The sequence below is a fragment of the Sebastes fasciatus genome, chromosome 15 (assembly GCF_043250625.1).
Source record: "Sebastes fasciatus isolate fSebFas1 chromosome 15, fSebFas1.pri, whole genome shotgun sequence".
Classification (NCBI taxonomy): domain Eukaryota; kingdom Metazoa; phylum Chordata; class Actinopteri; order Perciformes; family Sebastidae; genus Sebastes; species Sebastes fasciatus.
The window spans coordinates 19,851,546-19,878,937 of NC_133809.1; the positions used below are offsets into that span (position 1 = coordinate 19,851,546).

General features: G+C 42.3%; 2 protein-coding genes across 3 annotated transcripts in view; one reads left to right on the forward strand and one right to left on the reverse strand.

Moving 5' to 3' along the window:
* dnajc17 (DnaJ (Hsp40) homolog, subfamily C, member 17) overlaps nucleotides 1-1,627 on the forward strand; it is a 39,237-nt gene extending 37,610 nt beyond the window's left edge. The window contains exon 11 of the mRNA XM_074661343.1: nucleotides 1,357-1,627. Coding sequence (XP_074517444.1) covers nucleotides 1,357-1,476 — 120 coding nt within the window. The 3' untranslated portion in view covers nucleotides 1,477-1,627. The remainder of the gene's footprint in view (nucleotides 1-1,356) is intronic.
* A 3,173-nt stretch (nucleotides 1,628-4,800) lies between these two features.
* On the reverse strand, nucleotides 4,801-6,847 carry gchfr (GTP cyclohydrolase I feedback regulator). Of its 2 annotated transcripts, none has more exons than XM_074661347.1 (3): nucleotides 6,568-6,847; nucleotides 5,940-6,031; nucleotides 4,801-5,339 (listed from the first exon to the last, which is right to left on the reverse strand). In XM_074661347.1, exons 1-3 carry the CDS (start codon nucleotides 6,601-6,603, stop codon nucleotides 5,210-5,212), a joined length of 258 nt encoding a protein of 85 aa, XP_074517448.1. In that variant the 5' UTR covers nucleotides 6,604-6,847; the 3' UTR covers nucleotides 4,801-5,209. The 2 variants fall into 2 exon arrangements, with proteins under 2 accessions (XP_074517448.1, XP_074517447.1); XM_074661346.1 differs by having other exon boundaries at nucleotides 5,940-6,034; nucleotides 6,568-6,827.
* Between the last annotated feature and the right edge of the window lie 20,545 nt (nucleotides 6,848-27,392).

Below are 27,392 nucleotides of genomic sequence, written 5' to 3' on the forward strand. Positions count from 1 at the left end.
GACACATGGCCTCTCTCTGCTTCAAAATTGGATGAGGGTCTCTGTGAGTGCATATGTGTGTGTTATATATATGCATAAGTATGCACATATCATCTTAGGTGCATATTTTAATTCTCTTTAGAGTCTCTCTTCTTGTACCTGGATGTGTGTGCTGGCCTGTGTGTGGCATTTGTGACTGCACAGATCGTGACCTATGTGTGTGTGTGTGTGTGTGTGTGTAAGACGTCTGGCCTGTGTTCCAGCCTGCTTGATTAGCCATTAGCCAGTGGCCGCCCTCTCCGATTCCCCCCACATTAAGAGAATCTGTCGCCGTCGTCGTCCAAGCCCAAGCCCTTCAAAGAAATCACACACGCACAGTAAGAGGCCGGGCGGCTGCCAGGCTTAATCCCAGCCCTCATTTTGGGGTTTAATGACCTCAGGCAGCGGAATTACCCTGTCACTGTTGCTCTGCGGGCTGCTGTCTCATACATGTTCGCCCTGCCGCCATGCTGATGGTAACCGAGATGAGAGCATCCGTACGAGTCCGCCTCTCGTCCGCTGCGCACCCACAAAGGCCCTGTCGTGAAAGCAAACACGCAGAGGACGGTGACGGTGGTGTCATTCGCTCCATGTGCTGGCCTGAGTCGATGTTGTCATGATATCAAATACAGACATGTTTGACTTTGCTATGATTCCCATCCAGTGTAGTGGCTCACTAGGAGTTTTTCCTTGAGTATTGATTTAAAGGGGCCACGCCACTGATTTTACAAATCTAGATCTGTTTACTTGTGGGGAGTACGACACATAATCAGGGTTATCTCTGTTCGGTCTCGGAGACTACAAATGTATACTGATACAACAGTCGGCAGGTTTAAGGCATTTGCTAGGTATAATGAAAAGGTGCTAGTGATTGCATTATGGGAAATGTAGGATCCTGGGGGCTTGGAGCTTGACCCATACTAGTAGGGACTAGAAGTCGGGATATCCCTGCGTCTGCTGCTTAGATTATAATTATTATTTATATTATATCATATATTTTGAATCTGTCACTTGTATACATACTGTATATATATATATATAAATATATATATATATATATATATATAAATATATATATATATATATATATATATATATAAATATATATATATATATATATATATATATATATATATAAATATATATATACACACAACTTCTCTATTAATGGACTAAATATTTTTCTTTAAAAAGAAATGTCTGAACTCTTGGGCTCAAATATTTACATTACAACCTCATTCTGTTTTAACAGACAGAAATTGGGACTAGTTTATAATATGTGCTTTCAGATAACATGTTATAATAACCTCTCTCTATGTCTGTCTCTCTCTCCTACAGGGCGCCCTATCAAATGAGCGCGACTATGAGAGCGTGGTGATGATGAGGATGAGGCAGGCCGCAGAGCGACAAAAGCTCATAGAACAAATGCAGAGAGAAGATGACGAGGAAGCTGCGTAGCCCAGCAGGACTCAGCTCGATACCTGCCTGCGACTACTAAATGAATACCTGTTCCAGGCTTTAGTTTCATAAAGCCTCTTATGTGGGTTGTTATTGTTTTTTGTATGCAATACACTATGTGGCAAAATAAATCTTTTTAATAACTAAAAAAGATTGTTTTTAATCAGCATGTTATGTCTTTTCCTTTATGAAGAACGTAGGATGGCTGAGGGAGATACAGAGTAGAGAAGAAGTGAGGGCTCCTGCAGTGTGGAACCAGAGGTAGGAGTTATTAATACTCAGGGATCAATAAGTACTGCACACTATCTAGTGTAACCATATATCATTATATCGTACTGTGGTGCATCTGGGGATTTTTTTTACATCTTATCAATATATCAACCCTGAGCACTAATAAATTAGTTGGTAAATTATTCGAGATTTGAGGCAGCCAATGAGTATTTAGTCTTTATTCATCACGTTGTAAAAGAGTCAGATGAGATTGGCCATCCAAAATGGTATAATGATGTCATTTGCATCTGTCTGGTTAGATGTGACAACTCATTACCTCATTATTGCAGCCAACTGGCTGAGTGTAATCTCTCTTAATAGAAGTGTTGTAGCAATCCAAACAGCAGCCTGTGAGATGTGACTACGTGGATGTTAAACCAGGAATCAGGCTGAGATAGGAACGCTAGGTCGGCTTTTGTGGGAATTCTTGTGGCCTCACATGAACATACTCTGAAGGGAGACCCTCCATTATAGATCTGGTGGTTAAGATGACTGCTCTACTCCAGACTGGATAGACCTTGTGGACTGCACAATTTCAAGGACACACAATGCTATTCATTCAGCTTTAGATTAGGTTATGCAATCTCTATGCAAACCATTTATTTCATAATACTGTTCATATTAATGTAGGGGTTCTCAATCTGGGGGTCAAGACCCTCCAAGGGGTCCCAAGATAAATCTGAAGGGTCAGACAATTATTAAAGGGATAATAAAGAAAAGCATTCTGTTATAAAAAATGTTTATTTCTGCCTTTTTTGTCTTGGGAAATACTGGATACTACATCTTCAGTACTCTGAAAAGCCTTCAAATTAAACAATCTGAGAAGGATAAAAAATATTCTATAGTTGAACTGCTCGTAATGGATGAATTCACACACCTGTGATTAGTTGGTAGCGAGTAGGCACGGCTCCACTTTAAGGAGCCACAATCAAAAAAGTTTGGGAACCCCTGAAGTAGATAAAAAAATACCTGATAGAGAAAAGGCCCTTTTAGTAACTGTTCTTTAGTAACTAAGTAAATATTGTCACATGTAACAATTTTTTAATACAAGATAAGATAAAACATTATTTATCCTGAGGGAAATTGTTGTGCAAAACTGTCTACGAATATTTTTACTTTTAGTTCGACATTTCGGGAAATACGCTTATTCACTTTCAAGTTGGAGCCAGGAGACGGTTAGTTTAGCTTTGCTTTAAGACTGGAAACACAAAGAAACAGCTAGCTTGGCTCCGTCCAACAGTTAACAACCAGCACCTTTAAAGATCACTCATAAACACGTGTTGTCTAGTTTGTTTAATCTGTTCAAAACCCAAACTAAAAAAAAGACACGTTGTGGTTTGACAGGCGGTTTGGTGCTGAACTATTTCTTGGCAGGGAGACATGACTTTCTGGAGTCTTGTTGTCACCGTGAGGTTGCCAGGCAACTAGCGGAGTCTCCTGGAAGTCACTGCTCCCAGCCAAGAAATTGTCTGGCACATAACCCCGCCATACAACCACATCTGGCTCCAGCTTCAAATTGAATGGACAGACGGGAGAGTAGTATCGATCTCCTCATCTAACTCTCAGCGAAGAACCATCGCTTTAATCACCAACTGAAAGGCTTTCATTAAGGAGTCCTGAAATACTTTCTGAACATCCAATCTGCCTTCACGCATGATATTGCAGGAATAGGTAAAGCCAAGATTTTGCAGCAAAAGGTGTGATTGTTTCATACACTTCACTCCAGCCTTGGTCCTGATGGGTCACATGCCGCAGACCAGCTTACATTTAAAAACTTCAAAAAGTGCGTTCTGTCCCATGACACTGATCTCAACAAATTTTCTCTAAGTTAAGCTTTTATTGTTCTGGGCTCTTTCACAATAGTCTTATGTAACAGATGCCTAGAAGAAACTCTGTATTGCTTATTTATGCTCTCTGAAGTGACACGCTACCGCTCCGTGGCCCACATTAAGTCACACAGTGCAGTGCCAAACTGTTGCGGTCACCCTGAGTTTTGTAACAAGGTCCTCTGCCTGTGGAACATCTATCCATCCAAATAGTCTTATTTTCCTGCCCCTCGGGGGAACTATGGCGTAATGCTGTGTCTGTATTTGTGGGCCCGTGTGGCGGCGTTCTCTCCCGTCACTGTGTTATTTAGGAGCCACATGGCAGCTTCGCGCCACCCAGCCCAGTCATCCATCTCTCTTACCACTCCTGCGCTGCCTCGCCGTGGCTCTGTTACACAATGTCCAGCTGTGGAGCGGTGTGGTGGGAGACATCTGCTCCTCTCCTCCTGCAAAATCCCCTCATCACATGGTTTTGTTTATGCGTAGCCTTTTTCATATCCCGGCAATGTGAAAAAAAAAAAAAAAAGCCCAGGAACACACAAACTCTGTCCAAATGACAACAGAGGAAATACAATTACAGGAAACACATTCACCACCAACCCTGCCCTGAGCCCACGGTGGCTTGTGCTGCATGCGAACCAGGATGGGAGGATGCGCCTGTTCTATGTACGCTCTGTCCTATCAACAATTACAGCACAGCCTTGGAATATTCACAATATCGTCTTCCGGGCCTGTTTTCCATATATTGTCCGAATCGAACCCGTCACGTCTTTGTATGCAAAACAGCATCTGGAATCTCCGTGGTCGCAGAACTGGGAAGCACCAGCACCTTTTGATGTTTAGTGCGGAGGTGGAAGCTAAGTCATGTGTGAGGCAGCAGGACTGGTAAGAGTTTGGCTGTGAGCTGGCTGGCAAAGTTTCTGGTTTTGCGGGTTAGTGATCCGGGCTGGCCCCAGACATGTGCTGGCAGACCTGGGGCTGTATTGAAACCACCCAGCGCTTTCTGGCTCTCACAGGCCCGACTGCTGCGCTCTGTGTGCGTGCAGTGCTAGCGCCTCGTCTCGGGGCATGCAGCATCCCCGTAAGGTGCCGCAGAGCTGCGACAAGAAGAGCGTGTATTCTCAGATTTCCTATTGGATGTGGGTCTGTTTAAACGGATTGTCAGGAGGATATATCATTTGCAGCAGGATTACAAATTGTTTTCTTTTAGTCACAAGGACACAATCAATCCACGTCATTACATAATTTAATCAGAAGCATATGATACACTCACAAAAACATATTTAGACAATGCTGTAAGTACAAATCTATCTATCTAGAATAGTGTTTTATTTATTGGACAGAAGAGAGGGAGAACTGGGTGAGGTCTTTTGCACAGGCTGAATGTCTTTAATTAGGTTTTACTGCCAAATGAGATATTAGAATTTAAACTGGCCCTCACTTCCTACACTCCCACTTGGTCACCAGTAGTAAATAACATAAAATCTCTGGAATGTAGATCATTATTCCCCTGAAATTGGTGACCTGTCGCCTATTGAAGGTAATCTGAAACCTTACGTCTGGGATAAAAAGTTCTTTCATTCATCCTTTTAAAGGCTTCTAGAGGCATTTACAGTCAACAGTCAACTCTCGCTCCATCACTCCGTCTCCTTGTGGAGGCACCACACCAGCGTCTGTCCAACCCCCGTCATCGTCAGCACGCGGAAGCCCATCTTCTCCAGCTTGTCCAGCACCAGGCGAGGCGGGTCGTCCACATGGTACTCGGAACTAAACGAGCATAAACACAAAGTCAACTTCTACCTTCCACAGATGTGAGGGTTCCTCTGTCTTTCAGTAAAACTTTGTTTGGAAAGTAGAATGCCGTTAATTGTTCTGGTGCTTGTTCACTTCCTTCCACACCTTGGTTCATTTCCCAGCAGCATTCGAATCAGATTGCCAATGACAACACTTCCCTGATCTGTATTCCATCAGCATGAATGGTTTATTCTAAAAATCTGCAAAGCAGCAGCCTTCCTCAACCAGTTTTTTCCCCCTCCTCCTTCATGTGACCTGACCTCAGCTCTGCCGTCAATATGTACACGTCAGCTGCCAAAATGAAAGTGAAATGAGAGCTCTGCATCGGAGCGCAGCAGCCTGTACGGTTGACTATTTACTGTTTGTGAGATGGTGGTGGAGATGGTTTCACAAAAAATGATCAAATCAGGATAGAAATTCTTCATCCTGTGAGGGATATTTAAGTCTTGGTGCTTTTGTGGATGACGAACTAAGCTTAAAAATCTCTCTGTTTACGTTTTATCTTCAGATATTGCCCAAATTTGACTAGTCAGCTGCCACATTTACTTCAATGTCACCATTTTCAATACTCACAAATTGTTCCCCAGCATGGTTGTTTTCCTCGCTCCCAGGTAATTCATGATTTCTGGATCAGAATATTCATCTCCCACATTTGTTGGACCAGTCTCCTGTAACAAAGCCATTAAGCACATTAACTAAACATCTGATGCGTTTGCTAGAGATTGATTGTGAAATGATTGCTTTTGCTAAAAACAATATCTGTTATTTGTACAGCTCTGACTACACCTGCATGCAGCCATGTGGAACAGGTGCATGATCCTAATCTCTAATAACTGGACAGACTAAAAATAGATCATCAGATACTCTGAGGCTGTAGAATTAGGTTGTTCGAGTCTCGCAGACAACAACATGCGCAACAAGAGGCCGGCAACTAAAGCAACATGTGTTTTCCATTTAGGGCACCATGGCAAAAAAAAAGAAAAAAGAAAACAACACAACCATACGCATATTGCTTGCTCCGCTTGTAGCCTTGACTGTTTGTTGTTTTCCAGCATGCAGAATATTACAGGCCACAGCATAAACTGTAATCTGCAAGTGGCGACTCTGATTGATTATCGCCGTGTTGCTTTGACCAAATAAACAAAATCTCCAACTCGAAACGCGCGTCTCTAATAAAAAGTCACAGATGCGAGATACACACCAGTCGGATCTGCGTACTGACGAACAAGTAAGGCATCTCTGCTCCCTGGCGACGGACCACTATTCCTCTGGGAATCACTGGTGAGGAGGAGGAGGAGGAGGAGGAGGAGGAGGAGGAGGCTGCTTCTTCTTCTTCACAGACGCGACGGAGGGTCTCCTCTCCAAGTTGCGCTTCTGCCGAAAAAGCTCTTTGCGGAATGCGGAAACACCCACAGCGACGGACCAATCACAGCTCTCCTCTCCTCTCAGCATCTGTCAACAGCGTTTGCTTGCTCTGTGCTTCAAGTGAAGCCTTTGCTCGACTGATGTGATCAGTTGTTTGTTGACATGAGGAAATGTTGACCAGTGTGCATGAGCCAGAGGAAAATGCCTGTTATGCAGAGTTCACAGTGCAGAAGTCTCCTGGAAAATCTCATCCTTCTGTGGCTTGGGGGGGGGAAGTGTACATATTGTGTCTAGTAGCTTATTTTCACCTACAAAAGATGATAAATAGTTTGTTAAGCAAGACCTCCTATAAGGCTTGAGTTCACAAAATGACAGTAAAGCTTTATTCCCAAATGCATGAATAATAATAATACATTTTATTTGGCGGCGCCTTTCAATTCACCCAAGGACACCTTACAAGGATAAAATTAAACATAGACAGATCAAAACAACTGGACATGACAGAGACACATTTATGCAAACACGTATGATGAACTGATGGACACTAGAGAGAATAGGCCAGTTTGATCAGGGGGATTTGAATGATGTGATAGTGTCAGACTGCCGGATGTGTGGGGGCATGAAGCATTTTCCTTTTTATTCCAAGCCACATTTTCTTCCTTTTTTGCAATGAAATATAAATTTTTGAAGTGTTACAATTTGGCTCACACCGTCCATAAATTCACACGGATTCAGCAATACAGTTGCGAAAAAGAAACACAACACTCTCTAGAACTCTAATTTCCTCCTCAGAGATTTATTAATTTCCTCCCTCAGCGCAACCATAATAATTTTGGATCAGTCTTGTGACCGAGAGGGGGGAAATGAAAGACACAGACCCAAGGTAAACAACAATGGTGAGGACTTTGATAAAATCAGCAATATGAATGTAATGTCCTACTGATGCCAGAGGAGCCCGACGGACATTCAGCGAGGCTTTTGCATGTCATGCTCAATGGGAAGGCTTGATATTGTGACGATATGGCAGACGTGAATCCGAGAGCTCACTCGGAAGTGAAAAGCAATCAGTGTTGAACACATAATCCTCGCCAAAGTGGTTTACCGTTAGGTGAAATGTTTTTGTTGAGATTTTATCATGTGTTGTTGCTACATTTGACACAACTCTGTATTGTGAGAATGCATGGATACTGTTTGTTTACTGTGGAGTGTGTTTGCCATGACAGTGTGCCATTATCTTGAGCCTGTAATCTGTAGCCCCTTCACTCAGAGGGACACAGGTGCTTGGTGAGGATTGCTGAGAAGATTGCCACCTACTGGCTCCCAAGATCATTGTCATCCAGTTTGTGTTGCTTGTCTCTTTGATATTTCCACCACAACATTCACATACTGAACATTCAAACATGAAAACAGCCACTTGTTGATTGTCAAATTATTGTTTTGGCTTTCAGGAGATGAATGAGCTTCCATCTGAATCCTTCGTGGTGTGAAAATAAGAAAGGGGTTTTCCTCTGGAATGTCTCTTTTCTCCTGTTTTATCTGTTCCCTGCTAACCTGAGACCTATACTTCAGGAAAGAAAACAGGAAAAGCAGCAGGGTTGTCGCCAATGCCCCAAAAATAAACCAGAGACCCCCCACCCCAGAAGAAGAACTCTCTCTCTAAACATGTTCCTAGCCGAGCCACTTCCTGGACTCCTGTGGTGTCTTCCTGCACCGGCTCATCTGCTGCTGGTTATTGGAGTGCGGGGTCACCTCTCCTGTGACCTGTGGTGACAGTGGAGCACATCCCTGGTGGGTCCACAGGAAGCAGTTTGATCTTTTGATGAGGCCTTCGACTTCTCGGCTAAAGTGTGACGGCCTGTTGCTGCAACGCTTCTGTCAAATGAGCTACTAGTGTCTTGTGCAACTAAAGATATAAAATACCATGGGAGTTCAAAATTTTTTTCCTACTCTATAGTCATAAAAATGTCAATATCAAAACAACTAAATAACATAACAGCTGTTGATCTGTCTCCACTATGCAGAGCCCTTAAAGATTAACCAATAAAAAGCTAAATCCACTGAAAACACTGCAGAATTCTTCATATATTATGATTTAATTATTGAAATAAAAGCACTAACTAGAGCTTATCATGCAACAGGTATAAGGGTGAACAAAATATCCTTCTTTACATACCCCATAATGCATGTTGTACCTGTAGAAATATAGAATTCCCACTAAGAAAAGTGAAAAACAATTATTATTTAATTTTTTTAATAACTTTATTTTTCCAAGATGTGAGCCACCATCGTTGCATACTGTATAACCAAGGTAGACCTGAAAGAAAGAAATAAACAAAAGGGAAGAAAAATTATAAAAGGACACAAAACAAATAATAATAATAATAATAATAAAGAAATTAAAAATTAAAAACTAAACTAAAATCAAAAACACACTAAAAAGGTTACAGACATTTTATCAAAAATAATAAAAGCTAATTTACAAAATACACATCTTTATAACTTTATATACCCTCCAAATCCCCACAACATCCATCCATGTATACATTCAAATTCATATTATTCACAGGTATTTCTCTCAAATGTAATCCAGCTTGCACCTCTGTGCGACCTGCTCTCAAGGGCGGGTTGAGGATGAGGATGAGGGAGGTCTGTAATGGAACAAGTGAAAGAAAGAAAAACAATTATTTAATTGTATTCCATACAGGACAACCTATTTAACATGTGCTATTGAAAATGTGTGTCAAATCAACACAACGTCTAATGCCCAATGCCTCAGACATCCCACACACAGCATCAAGCTCTCTATGATAAATGTGTCTGACGGATTTACTTGCTGTGAATGTGCGTGGGTGAAGACCTGCACTGGATAGCTGCGCTGCTAAAGCAATCGCTTTAAATCACTAAGCAGGGACTGAATGAATTAAGCAGCAGGCGGTGTGTGTATATGATGATTTACTGTAGGTGTACGTTGGAGTTATATTCCATTATTCAATGCAGAGATTTAAACTGTGGGAGAGCAGAGACAACAGGCAGCTCCCCTGATCGATTGGGTGTTAGGGTTACACTCTGTATAGGTTTACGTCTGCTTAATTGTGATGAATCGCTGCATCGCTGAGCCGTGCATTGCTCCTTGAGACCTTTGCATTTATACTTGTGTGTGTTTGCAGTTCCCCTCTGAGAGGCTTCACAGTCCCTCCTCTGCAAGAAGATACATCATTGACCTCGTTTCCTTTGCTGTTTTCCAGATTACACCCAGCATCTTACATAAAGTGTCTCCAAGCTGCAGAGATATTACCCAGCAGCCTTAGCAAGGTTAAATTCTCCTCTCCTTGTCTCTTCTTTTCACCCCACCTCACCTCTCTTCCTACTTTGTCATGCTGCGCTCACTGATAGATGATACCGCCGGGCTCTAGGTATTACGCAACGCAACATAGCTGTACGTACCTTGCTGTGAAACATGTCAGGCGCTGTCACCAGGTTAACATTTTGTTGAGAAACACCAGGATGCGGTTTCAGTGGTTGTGCGTACTGGAAGGGGTTTGTTTAGGGGAGACTTTCTCTCAGTGATTAAGAATAATGTCATCAGAAGTTTGGAGCGACACACACTGCGTCTTTTCTCTCATCGCCTCGATTCAGAGCTTGATTTTGTGCAAGGAGCACGGTCTCCACGGGCAACCACAACTGGGACCGATTGGACTATTAGTAACAGGAAACAACACAATGCGTAATAAACGCAGAGGAGCAGAGGAGAGATTTAAGAAGGCTTGAATGCATTCTCTATATCGCCCCAGTTTGTTGGTCAGCATTCCTCATCCTCATCTGTGTTGCATCCCAGTGAGTTTGACCACAGTAATGCACATTTAGTAGACAAAGCTCAATCTTGGATGCTTTAGTTAGACTGAGAATAATAGAGAGAACAATTATCCTCTTTGTTAAATGTGAATTGTCCGGAACTGGGAGTCATTTCAGGTCTTCCAGAAAGCTCCGGGAACAGCTGTTCAAGATCCTTTGGGATTTATTAGCAAATCAGTGGCTATAAACTTATGATTGAAAAATCAGGTGCATCCATCCATACAACATTGACTTTTTCACAACATGATTTTAACGTCCAAATACTGGTGGAAAGTAGTTTTTTTTTAATTGATGGACTGAACAGACTCTCAGTTCTTAGGAAATTAGGCAGGCCTTTTAAAAATCTCAACTATCCCTTGTTAAAGACCCCAGTCTGACCACCACTGTTCAGCTCATTCATTAACTTTTATTTCCTCTCATTGCCAGATCATAAAAGTGTTTATTGCTAACTCTCCCCCAAAGTCAACCAATTGTTTGAATATCCTGAAATTACATACAAAATTAAGGGAGAACTAGTTGGACGATAATGATAAACATGTATTGCCTTGAAGGTTTATAAAAACAGTCAGTTAAAATGATCTAAATTTAGTACATTTTACAGTAGTTAAATACACCTTTTCCTGAAGAATTACTCTTTATATACAGGAGTAGAGCTTCTACATTTTTTTAGATTTGAGGTGTAACTGTGTATTTTGGAGTAATTAGTTATGCTCTAATCAGTGTTTAAGTTTTAGGCCTTGAATAGATTCTATTACAACACAATAATGTGATTATGTTGCATGTGTGTTAACATCAAACTACATAATCTCAGTGCATTGTGAAGTCCTAAACTTAATAGAACAGCCAGTTTATTAACCATCACAGCATGTGCGTATCTGTAAAGTATAGAAGGACAGGAAGATGGATGAAAAGTCATGGATGCATACCTCTAGGACTGAGTCACATCATGGTTCCCATCAGGCCTGTGGTTATTATCATGTTTTTTATTATATGTTGCAGCATGTGGTTGTTGTTTATGAACAAGTCCGGCAGAGGTAATCTGCTCAGTGTATCGCCGCAGCTTCACTACATGAGAAATGGCTGCTCGTAGAAAAACAACTACGACAATGAGCTTGGCAGGAGCGAAGGGGACAGCTTGACTTTGTTTAACACGTAACAACAACAACAGCAAGACTGCACAATAGCTGCCCTGGAAGTTGCCCTACAGTATATCATACAGGGAGCTCTGATGCGTTGGTTTACACTGAAACACGTCTCCGCAGCTGTATAGCGTTGTGTGTTGTGATGACATTTTGAAAAGCAGCTGCGTAGCGTAGCAGTTAAAGTGAAGGTAGACAGCATGTTTGGGAAAAAAATCCATAATAACCTTTCAGTATATTGTAATTCAAGTGTTCTGAGAGAAAACTAGACTTCTGCACCTCCGCATGGCTCTGTTTTCAGGCTTTAAAACATCTAGCCCGTGCCGAGAGACTTTGGCCAATCACAGGTAATTTCAGAGAGAGAGAGCGTTCCTATTCTCATTTTACAGCTAAACAGTACACTACAAGATGTTTCTGAAAACATTTCAGGCTAGAAATAGGCATTACAGTAACAACATATTGATTCAGATTTGATCAGCATTGTTGTTGTTTGATCAGCGTGGTTGTTTTCCTCATGTCTGTGACATCTTGCAGATGCCATTAGGAGCACTGGAGGACACAGGCACATGATTTTTTTCAGATTGCCTGTCTCATGCACTACTGTTAGGATATAATGACCGTTTTATACAAATGTATTTTTTTTTTTAATCATATTTGCTCCAGTTCTACCCACTGCTGCTTTAATATGGGCATGGATTCAGGTCTTCTTCGTCACCCACTTCCCATTAATGACTTCTGGTGATCACTTGTTGCCATGGTTACTTTGCTATCTGATGCTAAACTCCACCTAATGTGAGGGTTGAAGTGTTTGTGATTTATTAGGACTGTTAAATCCTTAACGAGTGTGCGTCAGCTACAGGAGCAGACATTACACTGTCCAATTCAAAGCCCTAACATGATTTTCCATTAATAAATCAGGAGATCCTTGAAATGAAGAGCCCGACTGTCTGCTAAATATCCGGTCGGGGAAAGAACCGTATGAGCAGGATATCCAGATGCATAATGGTCTTTAATATCGCAGCCCACAGTCAACAGTATAATCACGTGAAAGAGGAAAACTTCAATAGCTGCGGCCCTTCACTTGCCCTGACAACAAAGGGGGACGATGAGAGTCAATTACGTGACAATGATGTCATGGTAGTACTGGCTCTGATCAAGACCATATGTCTGATGGGGTTCCCTTGCTATGCTCCGTGCCCTCCATCCTTCACATCACAAACTGGATGTTCAGACCGAGAGTGATTGGATGTTCAGGTGACGCACGTACAAACATTGTTAGAAGCCTCAAACGTATCAGTAAAAACAAGTTATATTAAAAACAAGCTTTCGTCGCAATCATGCAAAACACCACTTCAACGCAGAACGACGATAAATTACCATCTGGCAGTGTGATTTTATTGCCTTGTTGTGACAGATAACAAGTAAATTGCCATCTTGGGTCTGAATCCATGAAGGGAACGCATCCGGAATCTGACCATTTAACACGATTTCGGGGTTTTGAGGTACGTCAAGACTGGCCAGAGTATCGTGAGTAACTCAGTGGAAAGTGGAAATGTTATGGTTTTACAAGATGATAGATGGAGCTGAGGTCAGAGAGTCACATTCTTAAATGTAGTGCGGTTGGGATGGTTGCTGTGTTCCCAGACCAATAGCTCACTGACACTTATCTAATTCATAATTTGCTGCTTTATTATAAGCTCCAACCGAAGCATGGGGTCACAATGGAGACATGGACACCCACACTGCTACACACACACAATTATATGTGCTATTTATGTTTGCATTTTAAACTGTATTCCTCCGTCTGGCTCTATCTCTCACTGTATTAAACTGAGTGGGAGGTTGAGTAATGAGGCTTAACATGTAATCCAGACCTCCCTTTCTTATCTTTGCTTGTTCTCTTCTTCGTTTTCACTCTCGCCCCGTCCTCCTACTTCGGGAAAGTCTGGGTTATCTTCAGCACTCCTCTTTTCAGCTTAAACCAAATTGCATTCCGCATAAATCAGATCCTCCTTATCTCCTATCAGCACTCATGTTGGCCGGTCACTTTAGGATGTTGGGACAGTCCCAGAGGGAGCTTTGCATTCTCCTGTGTCATGAACACATTTACGCTCGTAGATGGGAGGTTGAATTACGAGCTTTTGCAGAATTATAGCTCAAGGATGTTCAATTTTGCTTTCAAGTGTAGAGCAGTAAATTAGTTGACTGATCTTTAGTGATGGCAGTTTCCTCCATTTGGCTTCCCAGAGCTGTAAAATGACCCTCTGTCTGACAGATATCCCCCCACTAAGAAAAGTGCAATGAAACACCTCTTTGTGTCAGATCAGACACCACGATGTCACTGATAGGCGACACATTTTAATCCTTCACAAGTACATCAGTCTTGATTTTGATAGATCAGTTTACCCAGACTTCTGTGAATATTAAAGAGGACCTGTTGTGCTCAATTTCAGGTTCATACTTGTATTTTGGTTTTCTACTCGAACATGTTTACACTCTTTAATGTTAAAAAAAAACACTTTATTTTTCTCATACCAGCCCCGAAACCAGCCGCTAGGCAGGTATTATGCAAATGTGTTACTCGTTGACATCACCACGTTACAGAAGAAAAGGCAGGACTTCAATCGAGGCGTTTCAGGCAGTTCAGGAGCAGTGTTTCTGTGGGGGAGAGTAACTCCCTTTGGCGCGGACTTTGGGCTTTGTAACTTTGCAAACCTTTTACATGCACACAAAAAACTCACTAAAGGAAAGGGGAAAAGCACAAAAGCATAGTAGGCCCTCTTTAACTAACACCATTTAGAAGCTAAGTCTTCACAATTAAGAGGGCATTATTGTATTGTTAACAAGAATCATGCTGACACCTTTTTAAGCCGTGATGTATGTTTTTACTTTCTGCTCCTTTTTGTTTAAGTATAAGTGTTATGTTTTGGTCACACTTGTTGTTGACATATTGTTGTTGGAAGGTTTTCCCTTTGCTCCAGCTGTCTGTGCTGTTTTTTTATGTAAGTTTATTTATATATCAATAAAAAGTTGATCACTCACACAAAAAACAACAACACACGCAGATGCATGCAGAGCTTTGAGTACTTTGTGAATAGAAACCAGTGTTTTTAAGCTATTGAAATTCATTTTAGTTACATTTGTTGCATAATAACAGGCATAATCACAAGTGGGTTATTTATCAAACTTTACCTTAGTTAGGAAGCGCAGCTGCTCAACATCGCATGGGTGTTTCTTCTACGCCCGCACCGTGGGGATCACAGAGGTTAGAGGTCAGAAATTTCAACATGGAACTTTCGATGCTCAACTTGAAATGGAACGCAGAGTGATAGCCGAGATTCTGATTAGTAACACCAACAGGCCACGATATGGCGTTTTCCAAGTTTGATTGTGAGTTTCACGGTCTGTGGAATGCAAAAAAATCAAGTTAGACATGTCATACACAGTGTAAAGTAAAATCAGCTGTTATATGATTGATCAGTGACAAAGGGACACTGGAACAAAGGGAGGAAACTGAAAAGAAAAGATATTAATGCAAAGTATAACTGTACTGCCTTTGTTATTGCCGTCAGTGGCTGCATTTCATTTATTTTTTTCTAATTTAATCCTGAATCAAGCCACAATATTCTCATGTGGAGTACTGTGTTGGCATGAGTTTCCCAAGTGCTGCAGTGCTGAGACAGGATACTAAAACAATTGAAAGATGTGTGCAAGATGACCTCAGAAAGATTAGTACAAGGCATAATTCTCTTTCGTGCTGAGTTTTCCTGTGGTGTTCCAGGAAAGACGAGCTTGTCTGGGAGCTGTTGTACTGTTGACTCAAAGCCACAGAGGCTCCCCTTTCCCCCCTTCTCCGTCCCTCCATCTCCCCCCCTATCTCCTTCATTCCAACCTTCCTCTCCTCCAGCTCTGCCTTTTGCAGTCCTCTGCTTGCACCCCCTCCCGTCACAGCCTTCATGGGCTGCTTCCCATCTTCCCCCTTCGTCTCGGTGCACACTCCAAATGCACCAGCCTGGGGTGAGTGGCTGCTTCTTATTCCATGTCAGAGCCATCCCAACTGGGCCACAGCCTAATGAATCATTTCCTCAAGATACAGTGAGAAAATCACTTTCAGAGCTTCGAGCGAGCAATCGATGCAGCATGAAGCTCATGTGCCCTCTCCACTCTGTGGCGGAGCCAGGCACAGTTTGTGTACACGTGTGCATACAACCGGTCACATACACGCACACAAACCAACGCAGAGAGGGCTCATGTTGTGTGCCTCTTGTTGTATTCCTTATTTCACAGGCAGCTACTTAGGCTCCACGAAGCCGCGAACTTGATTAAAATGGTTTTAGCCAAATGAACATATGGACATCAGATGTTGTGCCCTCTTTCGTCGGTTCAATCCCTTTCCCTTCCACGAAAACGCATTGGGGCACATACGTAATAGTTAAAACACACTCATACCTTCACGCGAGCACGCGCAGACTTTCTCGAGAGCGTTCACTAAATGTCCACTCCCCCCAACCTGACGCACATGTACGTTCACACCCACAGCCTGCTCTCTGTCACGTACCATCTCCCTCTGGGTTTTCTGGACCTCCCTGCAGCTCAAGCTGTGTGACTTGGCTGTACATACCGTGGCGCAGAAAGCACAGCACCCGGGAGGTCACCGGGTGTGTGTGTATGCGAGAGCGAGGGGGAAAAGGCAGCGGTAGAGATACTGCGTGCTCTGTGCAGTGTACTGTATGTTTTCACATGAGGGCGAGCGCAGTCATGTGTGCAGCGTGTTTGTGTTTGTGCATGTTAAGCACCATTAAACAGGTGGCTCCGCACCGCCGTGCAGCCAGACCCTGATCCCCTTTCTTCAGAGGAAACGCTCCTACAACTCCCAGGTTCCCTCCTGGCTTTTATCATTTCTGCACTGTAATGGCATTTGTCTCGCCTTGTCCCCGTCCATATACTTTTTTTGAACTCCCTCGTCTCCTGGCTATGGCTTCCCCTTTGCCCCCTTTGGCTGTTTGGCTTGGCCGCTCGCCTAGATTCGTACACATTCTGTCCCCCAGTCATCACGGTCATTTGGGAGGACTATTTTCCTTCATGCATGTTCAGTGTTTTCCCCCTGAAGTTTACTCCCCTTCGTCCTCCTTGTACTGTACCACTCCATTAAACTCCATTCTCTGGCAAAGGAATGAGCCAGAAAAAGAACATGCCACATGGAAAGCTTTATCTGTTTCCTCCCCAACACTCATCTGAAGGAGATGTCACAAACGTATCCAGAAAATTGGGTAAGAGTCGCTGCTCCCCTTCCCACATCAGTGAGACTTAGATAATGCACTTTTCTAAAGATATGGTTCTGTTTTTTTATGCCCCAAAATACCCTATACAACACAAGCTAATGTCAGATAATCACACACAATATTTTCATCGCAAGCTATTTGGCCACATCAGATGGCATGTAGCGGCTAAGAGTGGTATCCAAGGGATTTTCAATTTCAGTCCAAAGAAAATGCCAGCAGAAACCTTGTTGGACTTGTTGCCAGATTCTTGGAAACCGTACATATTTCTTCTGCTGGTTCACCATGTTCTTATATTACCAAGGTGAGGACCTGCCAAAGTGGAATATGCCTCAAGATTTTTTTCTTTCCTTTACCCTTTCAAGTGAGTTACTTCCCTGTCCTGTTCCACAAAGCCCTGCCTACTCAATCAACTCTTTTGGCTGCACAGATTCTTGAGCTGGCATCAAGCTGCTCTTGTGTTTCTACATCCAGTGATAAATGTCCTTGGCCTTCGTGGAATTCCATCAATCCAGCTCAGTCATTTCCTCAGTGCGAGTGCACCGTTTCCCATGTGTGTTATAGTTGGCATGCTGAGCAACAGGGTCTGCTTACGTCTAATTAGCACTCTGACAAATTAACACTCTTTGTGCTAAACAAATGTCTGTCATTTCCGATCACAGCATGAATGAGCACAATTCCCAGAAATGCGTTGAGCTATGGATGGTGCTGGCTCTCCTTGTACTGCACGCTTTTCCTGGAGTTGTTGTCTGTTATTATGACTCCGCGCCGATGACAGCCGTGGCCGGGCCAGGCATTATGTAAAGGTTTGTCTGTCCGTTCGTACCATGTTCGTGAACGCAATGTCTCAGGAACGCCTGGTGGGAATTTCTTCAAATTTGGCACAAACGTCCACTTAGACTCAAGGATGAACTGTTGGGATTTTGATAGTCAAAGCTCAAGGTCAGTGTGACCTCACATCCTCCCATTCTCGTGATATTTCGGGAACCAGCCCGTTCTCATTCCCAAGGCATCAAATGCAGACGAGTCTGACAAAGCATCCGTATGTGCAGAGTTGGGATGAGAATGTTTTGTGGGAACGCCTTGAACGAATTTCTTCAAATTTGACACAAACGTGAACTGGTTAGATTTTGGAGGTCAAATGTCAAGGTCTTTTGGTAGTCAAAGGTCACTGTGACCACACAAAATACTTTTTTGGCCGTAACTCAAGCGTTTATATGCTAATCACGACAACGTCACACAAATGTCTATTAGGATGAAATGATGAAGTGATGACATTTCGGACAGACATCGATGTAAACTACAACTTGACTGGTTGGCAGAGGCATAAAACCGCGAGGCGGTTATTCTAGTTTTGATTGATCTTTTCAGCCTGCTCTTCATTAAATCCTTCATTACTGGTGCATTCTGAAGAAAGAAACAACATTGTAAAACTCTGCATTATTATTACCCAACTGATCAAACTGTGGTAGCTCTCTAAGCACGAAGGCTGGTTTTCTTGGAAATTAAGTAATTGTACCTCAATACTTTTTAACCTTGTGGAAGTAGCATGTATGTTAACCAAAAATCAATCTGTTAAACTTGTTTTATTTAGTGCTGGCCTCTAAACGCCCTGCTTACTGTCTGTGTAAGGTCAGGAGGTAACAAGGGTGAGTCATAGAGATGCTTTTGCTCTCTCTCCAGCTCTTCTGTACTATGTCACTCCCATTTAGCCACTAATCTTTTCTAAATAGACTAAATTGACACAAGTCTAAATATTGGACTGTAAGAAAAATAAACAATCCGTGAAAATTCTTCCCTAGGCAATTGAATCCCCATTTTTAAAATAATTTACATTCGTTGTTGAGTCTGCCTTTTTTGTCGTTGCTATATTGTTTGTAGTATTATTTCATTCTTTTGTTCGTTGTATTTACAATGTCTGGAGAGATTTTAAAGTGGAACTTGATGCGTGTGTGTCGGAGAACGGGATTGAGTGTTTCATAAAAGCTAAAAATCATCAAATCATGCCTGTTTTTTAATAAGGCCACGGGATAATGGTTAACATCACTGTCATGCTATTAAAACCACTGTGACCACACAAGCTTTATGAGTAGGGACATGGTCACACAAGTCACCACAGCCATTAGGAAAACAGATGCATTGTGGGATGAAAGCTAGGGTCCAACGTTAGTAGTGATTAACATATGTAGCTCTCTTAGGGATGATTGCAATATGTTGATTCAGTTGCAGCGTGTGTATTTGAGCTTCTGAGCACTAAAGTCTATTATGTTTTTCCATTTAAATACAGTGATAAATCATTAATGGCCAGTTCTCTAACATTAATGTCATAGTTAAAATAGCGTGATTCCCACTTTATGTAGTTGCTGTGCATTATCAAGATATATTTAAGAAATGCCTGGAGCTACAGCATATTTCACCAGGTCCCATTCAAGCTCATATCAGCAATATGCTCTCCTTATCAGCTGCAGGGGGGGTTCCTCAGCTCGACCTGATGTTGGAGGACCGGAGGAGTGGGAAAATAATTCTTTCCACTTTTATTATCTCAGTTCTTTGACCTCAGCTATGTGAGATACATTATATGAATCCTGTATATAATCTTGTTTATGTGCACATTTTATCTACCGGTTTAGTTGCTAAATACGGCTTTTTATCAGTTGATTAATCAAAAAGTTCCCAAACATTTTTTGGCTCAGGACCCAAATCTTAGGTCTGAAAATGTTCATGACTCGAGCTATTTAACATTTTTTTTTGCTATTTAATACTTCAACCAAAACCACTTAACAATCACCACTATGTTACTGCTACAGCACAATACAGCAGTGGTGGAAAGTAACTACATTTACTCGTTGAGGTACTTTACTTGAGTATTTCCATTTTATGCTACTTTATAATTCTCCACTACATCTCAGAGGCAAATAGTGTACTTTATTCTCTACCAAATTTATTCCACAGCTGTAGTTACAGTACTTTGATTTTACACACAAAACGTGAACATATGATCAACTTTTTAAATATGCTGTTATAGATTAAAGGCCCCACATATTCTCATAATTATGTTGCTGATTAGAATCATGTACTTATAAGAATGTTAATTGCCCCGCAAATTGTTCCAAAAAAAACCATTTTTTTAGATCTTGTAGCACACGATAATAACTTATCTTGTGTGCATAAGATTGAAAAAATATATCATCTTTTGGGTCCTTTGAAGGCTCCGTAATTTGTACTCTAAAAGGGGCCTTTTTGCATAGTGAGTTTTGCTTTTGATACTAAGTTGTACATTTTGTTAGCAGTAGTTTTGTACTTTTACTCAAGTAGAATTTTGAACGCAGGACTTTAACTTGTAACAGAGTATTTTTACAGTGTGGTGTTGTTACTTTTACTTAGGTAAAATATCTGAATACTTCCATGAATGCAATACAGTATACTAATACTAATGCGCATTTGAACTAACCCGGTCTAATGACATGACTGTGCGTGCACATGCTCATCTCTCGTGTCTATCCTGGAGTGGCCTCTTTGATTTCATGCACACGATAGCACAGAATCCAGCTTCACTTAACTAAGTGTTCGCAAAGGGAAGCATATGTTTCTGGGCACACAGTTTCACCTGGATAATTCCCCCTCTTGCTTCACACCACATTGCCTCACAGTTGAACTGATCAATCACCCAGTCAAACTTTGCTAGCTTACCACACTTGATAGGAAGGCTTGCTTCTTTTGCAACATACACATCTGTGCAGAATACCAGGCAGGTTGCATCAATGTGAATGAAGTTCAGTGGTCATGCAACATAATTCAAGCTATTTTTTAAAAGTCCTTTCACATTCCACATAGTCATTTGATCCATTGTTAGTATAAATATATTGATAAGTGCACTGGGCAGCTTGAATATCTACCTATTAGAAAATCAGAATCATTTCATTTTGGGCACTGTGGCTAAGGTTGGGAAAGAATAAATTGTTCCCAGATCCATGAGTTTCTTCTGTCATACGTTGCTGAGAGTTTTCAAAAACATGTGTTGGTTGTACGGTAGTGCACCACCATGCATTTTCCCATGTCATCTATTTTAAATGATGGAATTGGATATGACTGAACTGCAGTGTTAAGTATACTTTTTCCTACAAAATCACCTGACGTCCTTCCTTATCTCACTCAAAAGCTCAAACGCTGCGCCAGAATCGGTACTACCTTTTATGACTGGTCATAAATCAGCGCTGCGATGTACTGCATGTTAAACTCTTCCCCTGTAGTATGTTATGAAATGAGGAGTAGGTGTGATGTCAGCTCTGGGCCAAACCAAATGGGTGCCATGGGATGTGAGCGCTGGAATTTCAAGTTTTTATGTTGCGCCGTGTGTAGCGAGGAGTGTTTTCTCAGCTGGCCCACTCGGGGGGACGCAGGCAGCCGTCCCTTTGCACTCAAATGTCCACAAGGACTTAAAATACAGATGTGTCCATTACGTCAGCGAACATTTACGCTTCAATACATTCACGTTGGTCTGCCCCAATATTGGTGACCTACCACAAGCACAAAGACAGATGTCAAATACGCATGATGCATGTCTGTTTGCCGGTACCGATTTGATATGTAAGCACTTTTAGATCTTTTATTAGAAACTTACTCACTGGATGTAAAAGTCTGTAAAATTTGCAGACATTAAAAGACATGATGCTGAACTAATTATAGGCTAGAGCTGGTTGTTGAGATCATTTAAAGGCAAAAGCGATAAACTGTCGGGGTCGCAGGACGTCCGGATTTCTCCTTACAACAAATGCTTAATGACATTTATGTTGTTTTTCTTCTTTTTCAATCTGTGTGGTGATCACGTTCCCCAAAAAAAAAGAATATAACTAATGTCCTCTAAAATTAGAAAGTCTTGTCATTATTTTGAAAAGGGGCTGCTCAGGGATTAGGGGTTTGGAACAGAGTTATAATTAGACCCGGGTTAAAGTTAGGGCAAGGATTACTGTAGAGCATGTCATTGTTACGGTTACGATTAATGCCTGGGGTTACAGCATGAGCAATTACATGTCCACCACAACTGAGTTTGTGTGTGCGAGTCCATCTCGTGTATCTGCACGCAAATTTTTCTATTTGTTTTACCCATAACTGTGCTAATGATACTGGCTGGTTCTTTTTCCAAAGTGCAACCATGAACTGGTTCTATCTGTTTCCAAACATGGCCCATGCATGTAATTCCCTATTTCCAACCTAACAACAATAAACGCAACAAGTGGTCTGCTCCTGTGTACATAGTAACCTATCTCAGGGAACACACGCTGCCTCTCAAACCTTATCTCCATAGATTTTCTTGCTAAGTAAAGTAAACCTCTCTCAGAACCAAAAGGGGGGAAGAAAGGCGGGGGAGGAGGGCAAAGCAGAGTGTAGCTGTTGGCTGCAGCTCCTGGCAGCGCTTGGACCACTGTGATGCGGAGGGACTTGTGTTGCTGAGACGGGAGGGCGGGAGAGAAGGCGAGAGAGAGCACAATGTCTTATTTTTGCTGGCGGAGGAGAGAAGTGCTACCTTGGAGGCGGTTCTCTGCAGAGGCCATACATCTTTAGTTCCTGGCACCCGAACCAGTAGGGGGGTGGGAGTGCGTGTGTGAGGAGTAAAAGGGAGAGCGAAGAGGAGGGGGGGGGTATGATGAGGGGGGGCCTATGCTGCTGGGGAGTCAGCCAAAGTCCAGGACTCGCTTAATGGGTTCTCCTCTGCTATGTGATCCCAGTTTGGAGAATTGGAGCAGACAACCCGACTCCTGTCTCGCCAGCTCTGCCTACTACGATGGGGCTTGGCATGTGGATGGTGGTGAGGGGGTGAGATGAAGGGTGATATGAGAGGCTTGTGGGTGCTTCTCTTTTTTTTCTGGTGTCTCCTAATCACACAGGAACAGGCACTGGTTGACAAAACCAAAGCCACCTGTGTGCGTGTGCAACAATCTGAGTCACTGGCTGTCATTCATACCAGAGCTTCCCCTTCCGCTGAGTCATCAAATGGCACTTTACTACTAATTTACACCTCCTGAGTGAAACTGCACTTGCAGCCGTATGAGAGCACACTTCTTTAGACACACAGAGACATTGCCTAAAACACTGTCTCCACATGGTGTCAGGTGCTGTTTCCGGGTTGGGAGCTACAGCGTACATAAAGAGCCAAACACATGGGGAAGCAGTTTTGATCATAAAGTTCCTGTCAATTGTTTCTACTCTTGGTCAAGCAGCTTCTTGGACTCCTGTGCTTGGGTGTTAGGTTCCTCACAGTCACCAGATGCCTTTCTTTATTTTCATAGCCCTTTTCCCCGTGTTCTAGTTCACAATAATGAGAGTAATGAGAGGAACATCATAATTAACGCTCCATCACGTTATTATGATTCTCAATCAAGTCATTTATCTTCATATAAAGAAATCAGAATCACATATTTTTGAAGTAATTTTACTGGGCAAGTGGGCATAATTTGCACAAATATGTAACTGTATTTGCAAGCTGAGCTGCAGAGCCCACAGCCACTACGGTTCAGACAGAGGTAGCTCACAGATGCAGATGTGTTAACTCCTTCTCTGCCTAAACTGAATTATGTAATCACCAGGAGCTACTGCACTGATGTTTACAGAGTTTAGTGATTTTAACTGTTTATAGTTTTGTTTTATTGTAAACATGAAAGCTGTAATTATTTAAAAAACATCTTACCCCCCCACATCTTTTAAAAGGCTTGGCTTGGGATTGTTATTGGGGTAAACAAGTTGAGCAAGCTCTCAAAAAACTATTCCCAAGTATGGCAGGCAAAGAAGAGAGCTGCGTGCTCAGCGGCATGCACCTGAATGTCTCCCCTGCACTCTGTCTGAGGGTCTGGCACGGGCACCGCTATCTTACATAATGCTATGAGATCACCCACCAAACATTTAAATGCTGTAATACGTATTTGTTGTCATCAGTCACATTGCATTGCTTCACACTCCAGTAAACTTAGTATCCATTCAAGTGGGAGCTGGAGACGGTGCACCGGTATGCAGGAAATCTGAAATATTGCCATGACTCTTTCACATCTAATTTCTCTCTGGAATACTGAGTGGATACGATGCCACCGCACAAAACACTGTGAACATGATTGGCTTCTGTGTCCTCTCAGTTTTTCCCTCCGTGGGATCGAGCTCGGAGAGGAACCGCCGGCCAAGTCCTCTAATGCTGGCAGGCTGAGTAAACGGTGTCTCCGGAACCTTGTGTTAGCCCCAGCATTTCCATAAGCACTCTTCATCCCTGCTCTGTTATTCTTTATGATCCACACCTCCGCTCCAGCTCAAGTCGTGTTCCAGGACCTCTCGCTCTGTCCTGAGTGGCCCCCTGCACCCACTCAGATGCCTGTTTTACAGCGTGGAGTCCCACACAATGGTCCACCGGACGTATTGTCCTGCAAACCAGCTGATAGCTAGTGTGATGAAACTGGCAGAGTCACCCACACCCACGCGTTTGACATCCTGTCCACATCTGTTTTCTAGGAATTGTTGGATGCTCGTCTAACTGAGTATTAGTTGCGCCTGTGTGTGTGTCCCAAAGAAACAGACTGTAGATGATTGATTAAATTATTGGACTCTCTTTGCCTTGTTATGTTTCATTTCCAGTTTCAGCTACGTGTTGTAGGAACAAAGGTTTTAATATAATTTATAAAAATAAATAAAGTTTTTATTATTATTTGTCATAGGGCTGCAACTAACAACTATTTTGTTAATCGATTAATCTGTCAATTATTATAACAGGAGAGACTTCGAAGACCAGGTCCAAAGCACACTGGAGCACACAGAGTTAAGGCTTCTTTATCTTCAGACGCAATTGGCATCGAAACGTTCGTCTTTAATAAAGTTGATTGCCTTAAATCCGTGTGCTCCGGTGTGCTTTGGACCTGGTCTCTGAAGTATCTCCTGTTACAAGATTGCTCTGTTCTGTGAGCACCGGGCAGGCTTACTGTTCCTTGTGAAACAGTTAAAGTGCGTCTAACCTCCTTCCTTCTGTCAATTATTAATTTGATTAATCGGATCAGAAGAAAAAAGCAAAGTTTTATTATTGTGCTTCATACAAAAAACAGAACGTATTCCTCATCTTCTTGTACAATGCTGTTTAACTGCAATAAAAAATTTAATTAAATATATGTACGTTGGGGATGCAGCCATGCACTACGAATAAAAGAGGGAATTGTAACTAATATACATTTGATCAGAAATTGCAAGCTTCCTTTGTGTAGAAATAAAGGATTCACTTTAGACTGTCTATGACTAATGGCATGAAATATTCCAAAACCTCCATAACATTAAGTTATACTCCATTGTCTCTCCAACCTAATTTAACTACTTAGCGTTAAATCCATTTTGACAGACAATCCAGTGGGCAACCTCCGCGTCTGAAAAGTGAAGCCAATGCTGAAGTGCCTTAAACTTGCAGTCTTTCTAACAGCCAGCAGGGGGCGACTCCTCTGGTTGCAAAAAGAAGTCTGATTGTGTAGAAGTCTATGAGAAACTGACCCTACTTCTCACTTGATTTATTACCTCAGTAAACATTGTAAACATGAGTTTATGGTCTCAATCGCTAGTTTCAAGTCTTCTTCAATACAGCATGATGTTCATTTAGTAAATTATGGTCCCATTTAGAGTCAAATAGACCATAAAGCAGGGTATGTTTAAGGGCGTGGCTACCTTGTGATTGACAGGTTGCTACCACGACATTGTCCGGTCTGGGTGTTGTCAGTGTTCTTGTCTTACAACTTTAACCCTTTCACAGCGTGTTTTCAGTTCAGGAAAGTTAATTGTAACATTTTGGTTGCCTAAAAAGGTCTTATTCAGCGTTCGGTTGTACTTAGCTCCACCCTCTCGTGTCACATCTGCTTGCAAAAAAACAGCATGGCGAAGGCCAAAATGCCAAACTCGAGGTTTCAGAATGGCAGTCCACAAACCAATGGGTGACTACGTCTACTTCTTATATAAAGTCTATGGGAAAAATGCACAAAACAGGTTAACTTGAAGAAGAGAAAACAGATGGAAGGTATTTCTGTCTGTTCTCTATTTGTTTCTAAATAAAAACCTGCAATCGTGTGTTTGACTCTGTATTTTTATCCGCTGTATTGTTAGTCTCTGCCTCCACCATTTTTGAAATGCTTACTCCAGCATTGGCTGGCTTACTGCTCCCACCTTAGGAGACATTGCCACAGGGCATGCCGTGCATCATAAAATGCACATCGTGTGGCTGGTATTGCTTTCACCTTGTGAGTCCGTGTGTGTCATCATAGCAAAATGTGTCCCTGGAGAGAGACTGTAGTGGGAACTACCACAAAAGCTGTTTTGAGTACTTTGCCAGGTGTTTATATGTCTGCTTGTCTATCTGTGGACAGATTCGTCAATACAATAGTGTTATAACCATGCAAGATGCAGACATGAAACTTTTCGAGTTGGTGCATGCAAGGGCGCCAGAAGTATGGGGTTAGGAAGTGGGGAAGTGGCCTTTGGCCCAATTTGGCGTCTCGGCCAAATGATGAGTTGTTACAGCCCTAATTCGGCCCATCAGCACTCACATGTTCAACCGATTCAGAGAGCACTGAACTGGACAAACTGTCAGTGGGATGTTGACGTCTCCTGGTGCATGTGAACTGCTGTGCTGGTACCCTGTGTGCTGTCATGAAGCGAATGAGCGCTAAATAAAGCATAGGGTACACAGTGTCTTAGCATGTGTGTACGTGTGTGTCCACATGAACAGAATGGAACTCCAGGTACGGACTCCTACATTCAGCTGCATCATCAAAGTGTCGTTGCTGAATTTTTTTATCAGACCTTTGCAAAAGCATTCAAAATCGACCGGAAATTTATAGGAAGAATTCCTAAAACTGTGGAGTCCACATTTTCATTTTTTTCATTGAAAGTGAACCCCTTCAAAATAGGCGCAACACGTAGACGCTGTGAAGTTGTCGTTTATGATAACAGGAACTAAAATATAACATCTCACGCTGTCAACAAGCCAACATGCTCCGAGCGTAGGCTGTTCCAAGTCTTAACACAGCAAAGTATTTTCAGCAGAGTGGTCAGCTCCAGCAAACCGTTGTTCTCTCTGTGAGTGGGGAAATTCTGACAGGCAATCAGAGCCCACTACAAAAGGAGAATGTAAAAACAACTGAAAATGAATCCCCACGAACGCAAATAGCTTATTGCTAAATTGTTTTGGTCTGGCGTAAAGCGTTGCCAAGAAGAGGTCTTGAAGTGGGATGGCGTGAAAGCGAGGGATGGAAGGAGAAGGGTTCTGCCGAGAGCTGAATTATGGGTAGCTTGTTTGACATGGGAGCATGTGACTTTTTTTTTTTCTTGCCAGAGAGATGGTTACAAGATATTTCACATCCCAATACATAGAATTTCAGATTTCC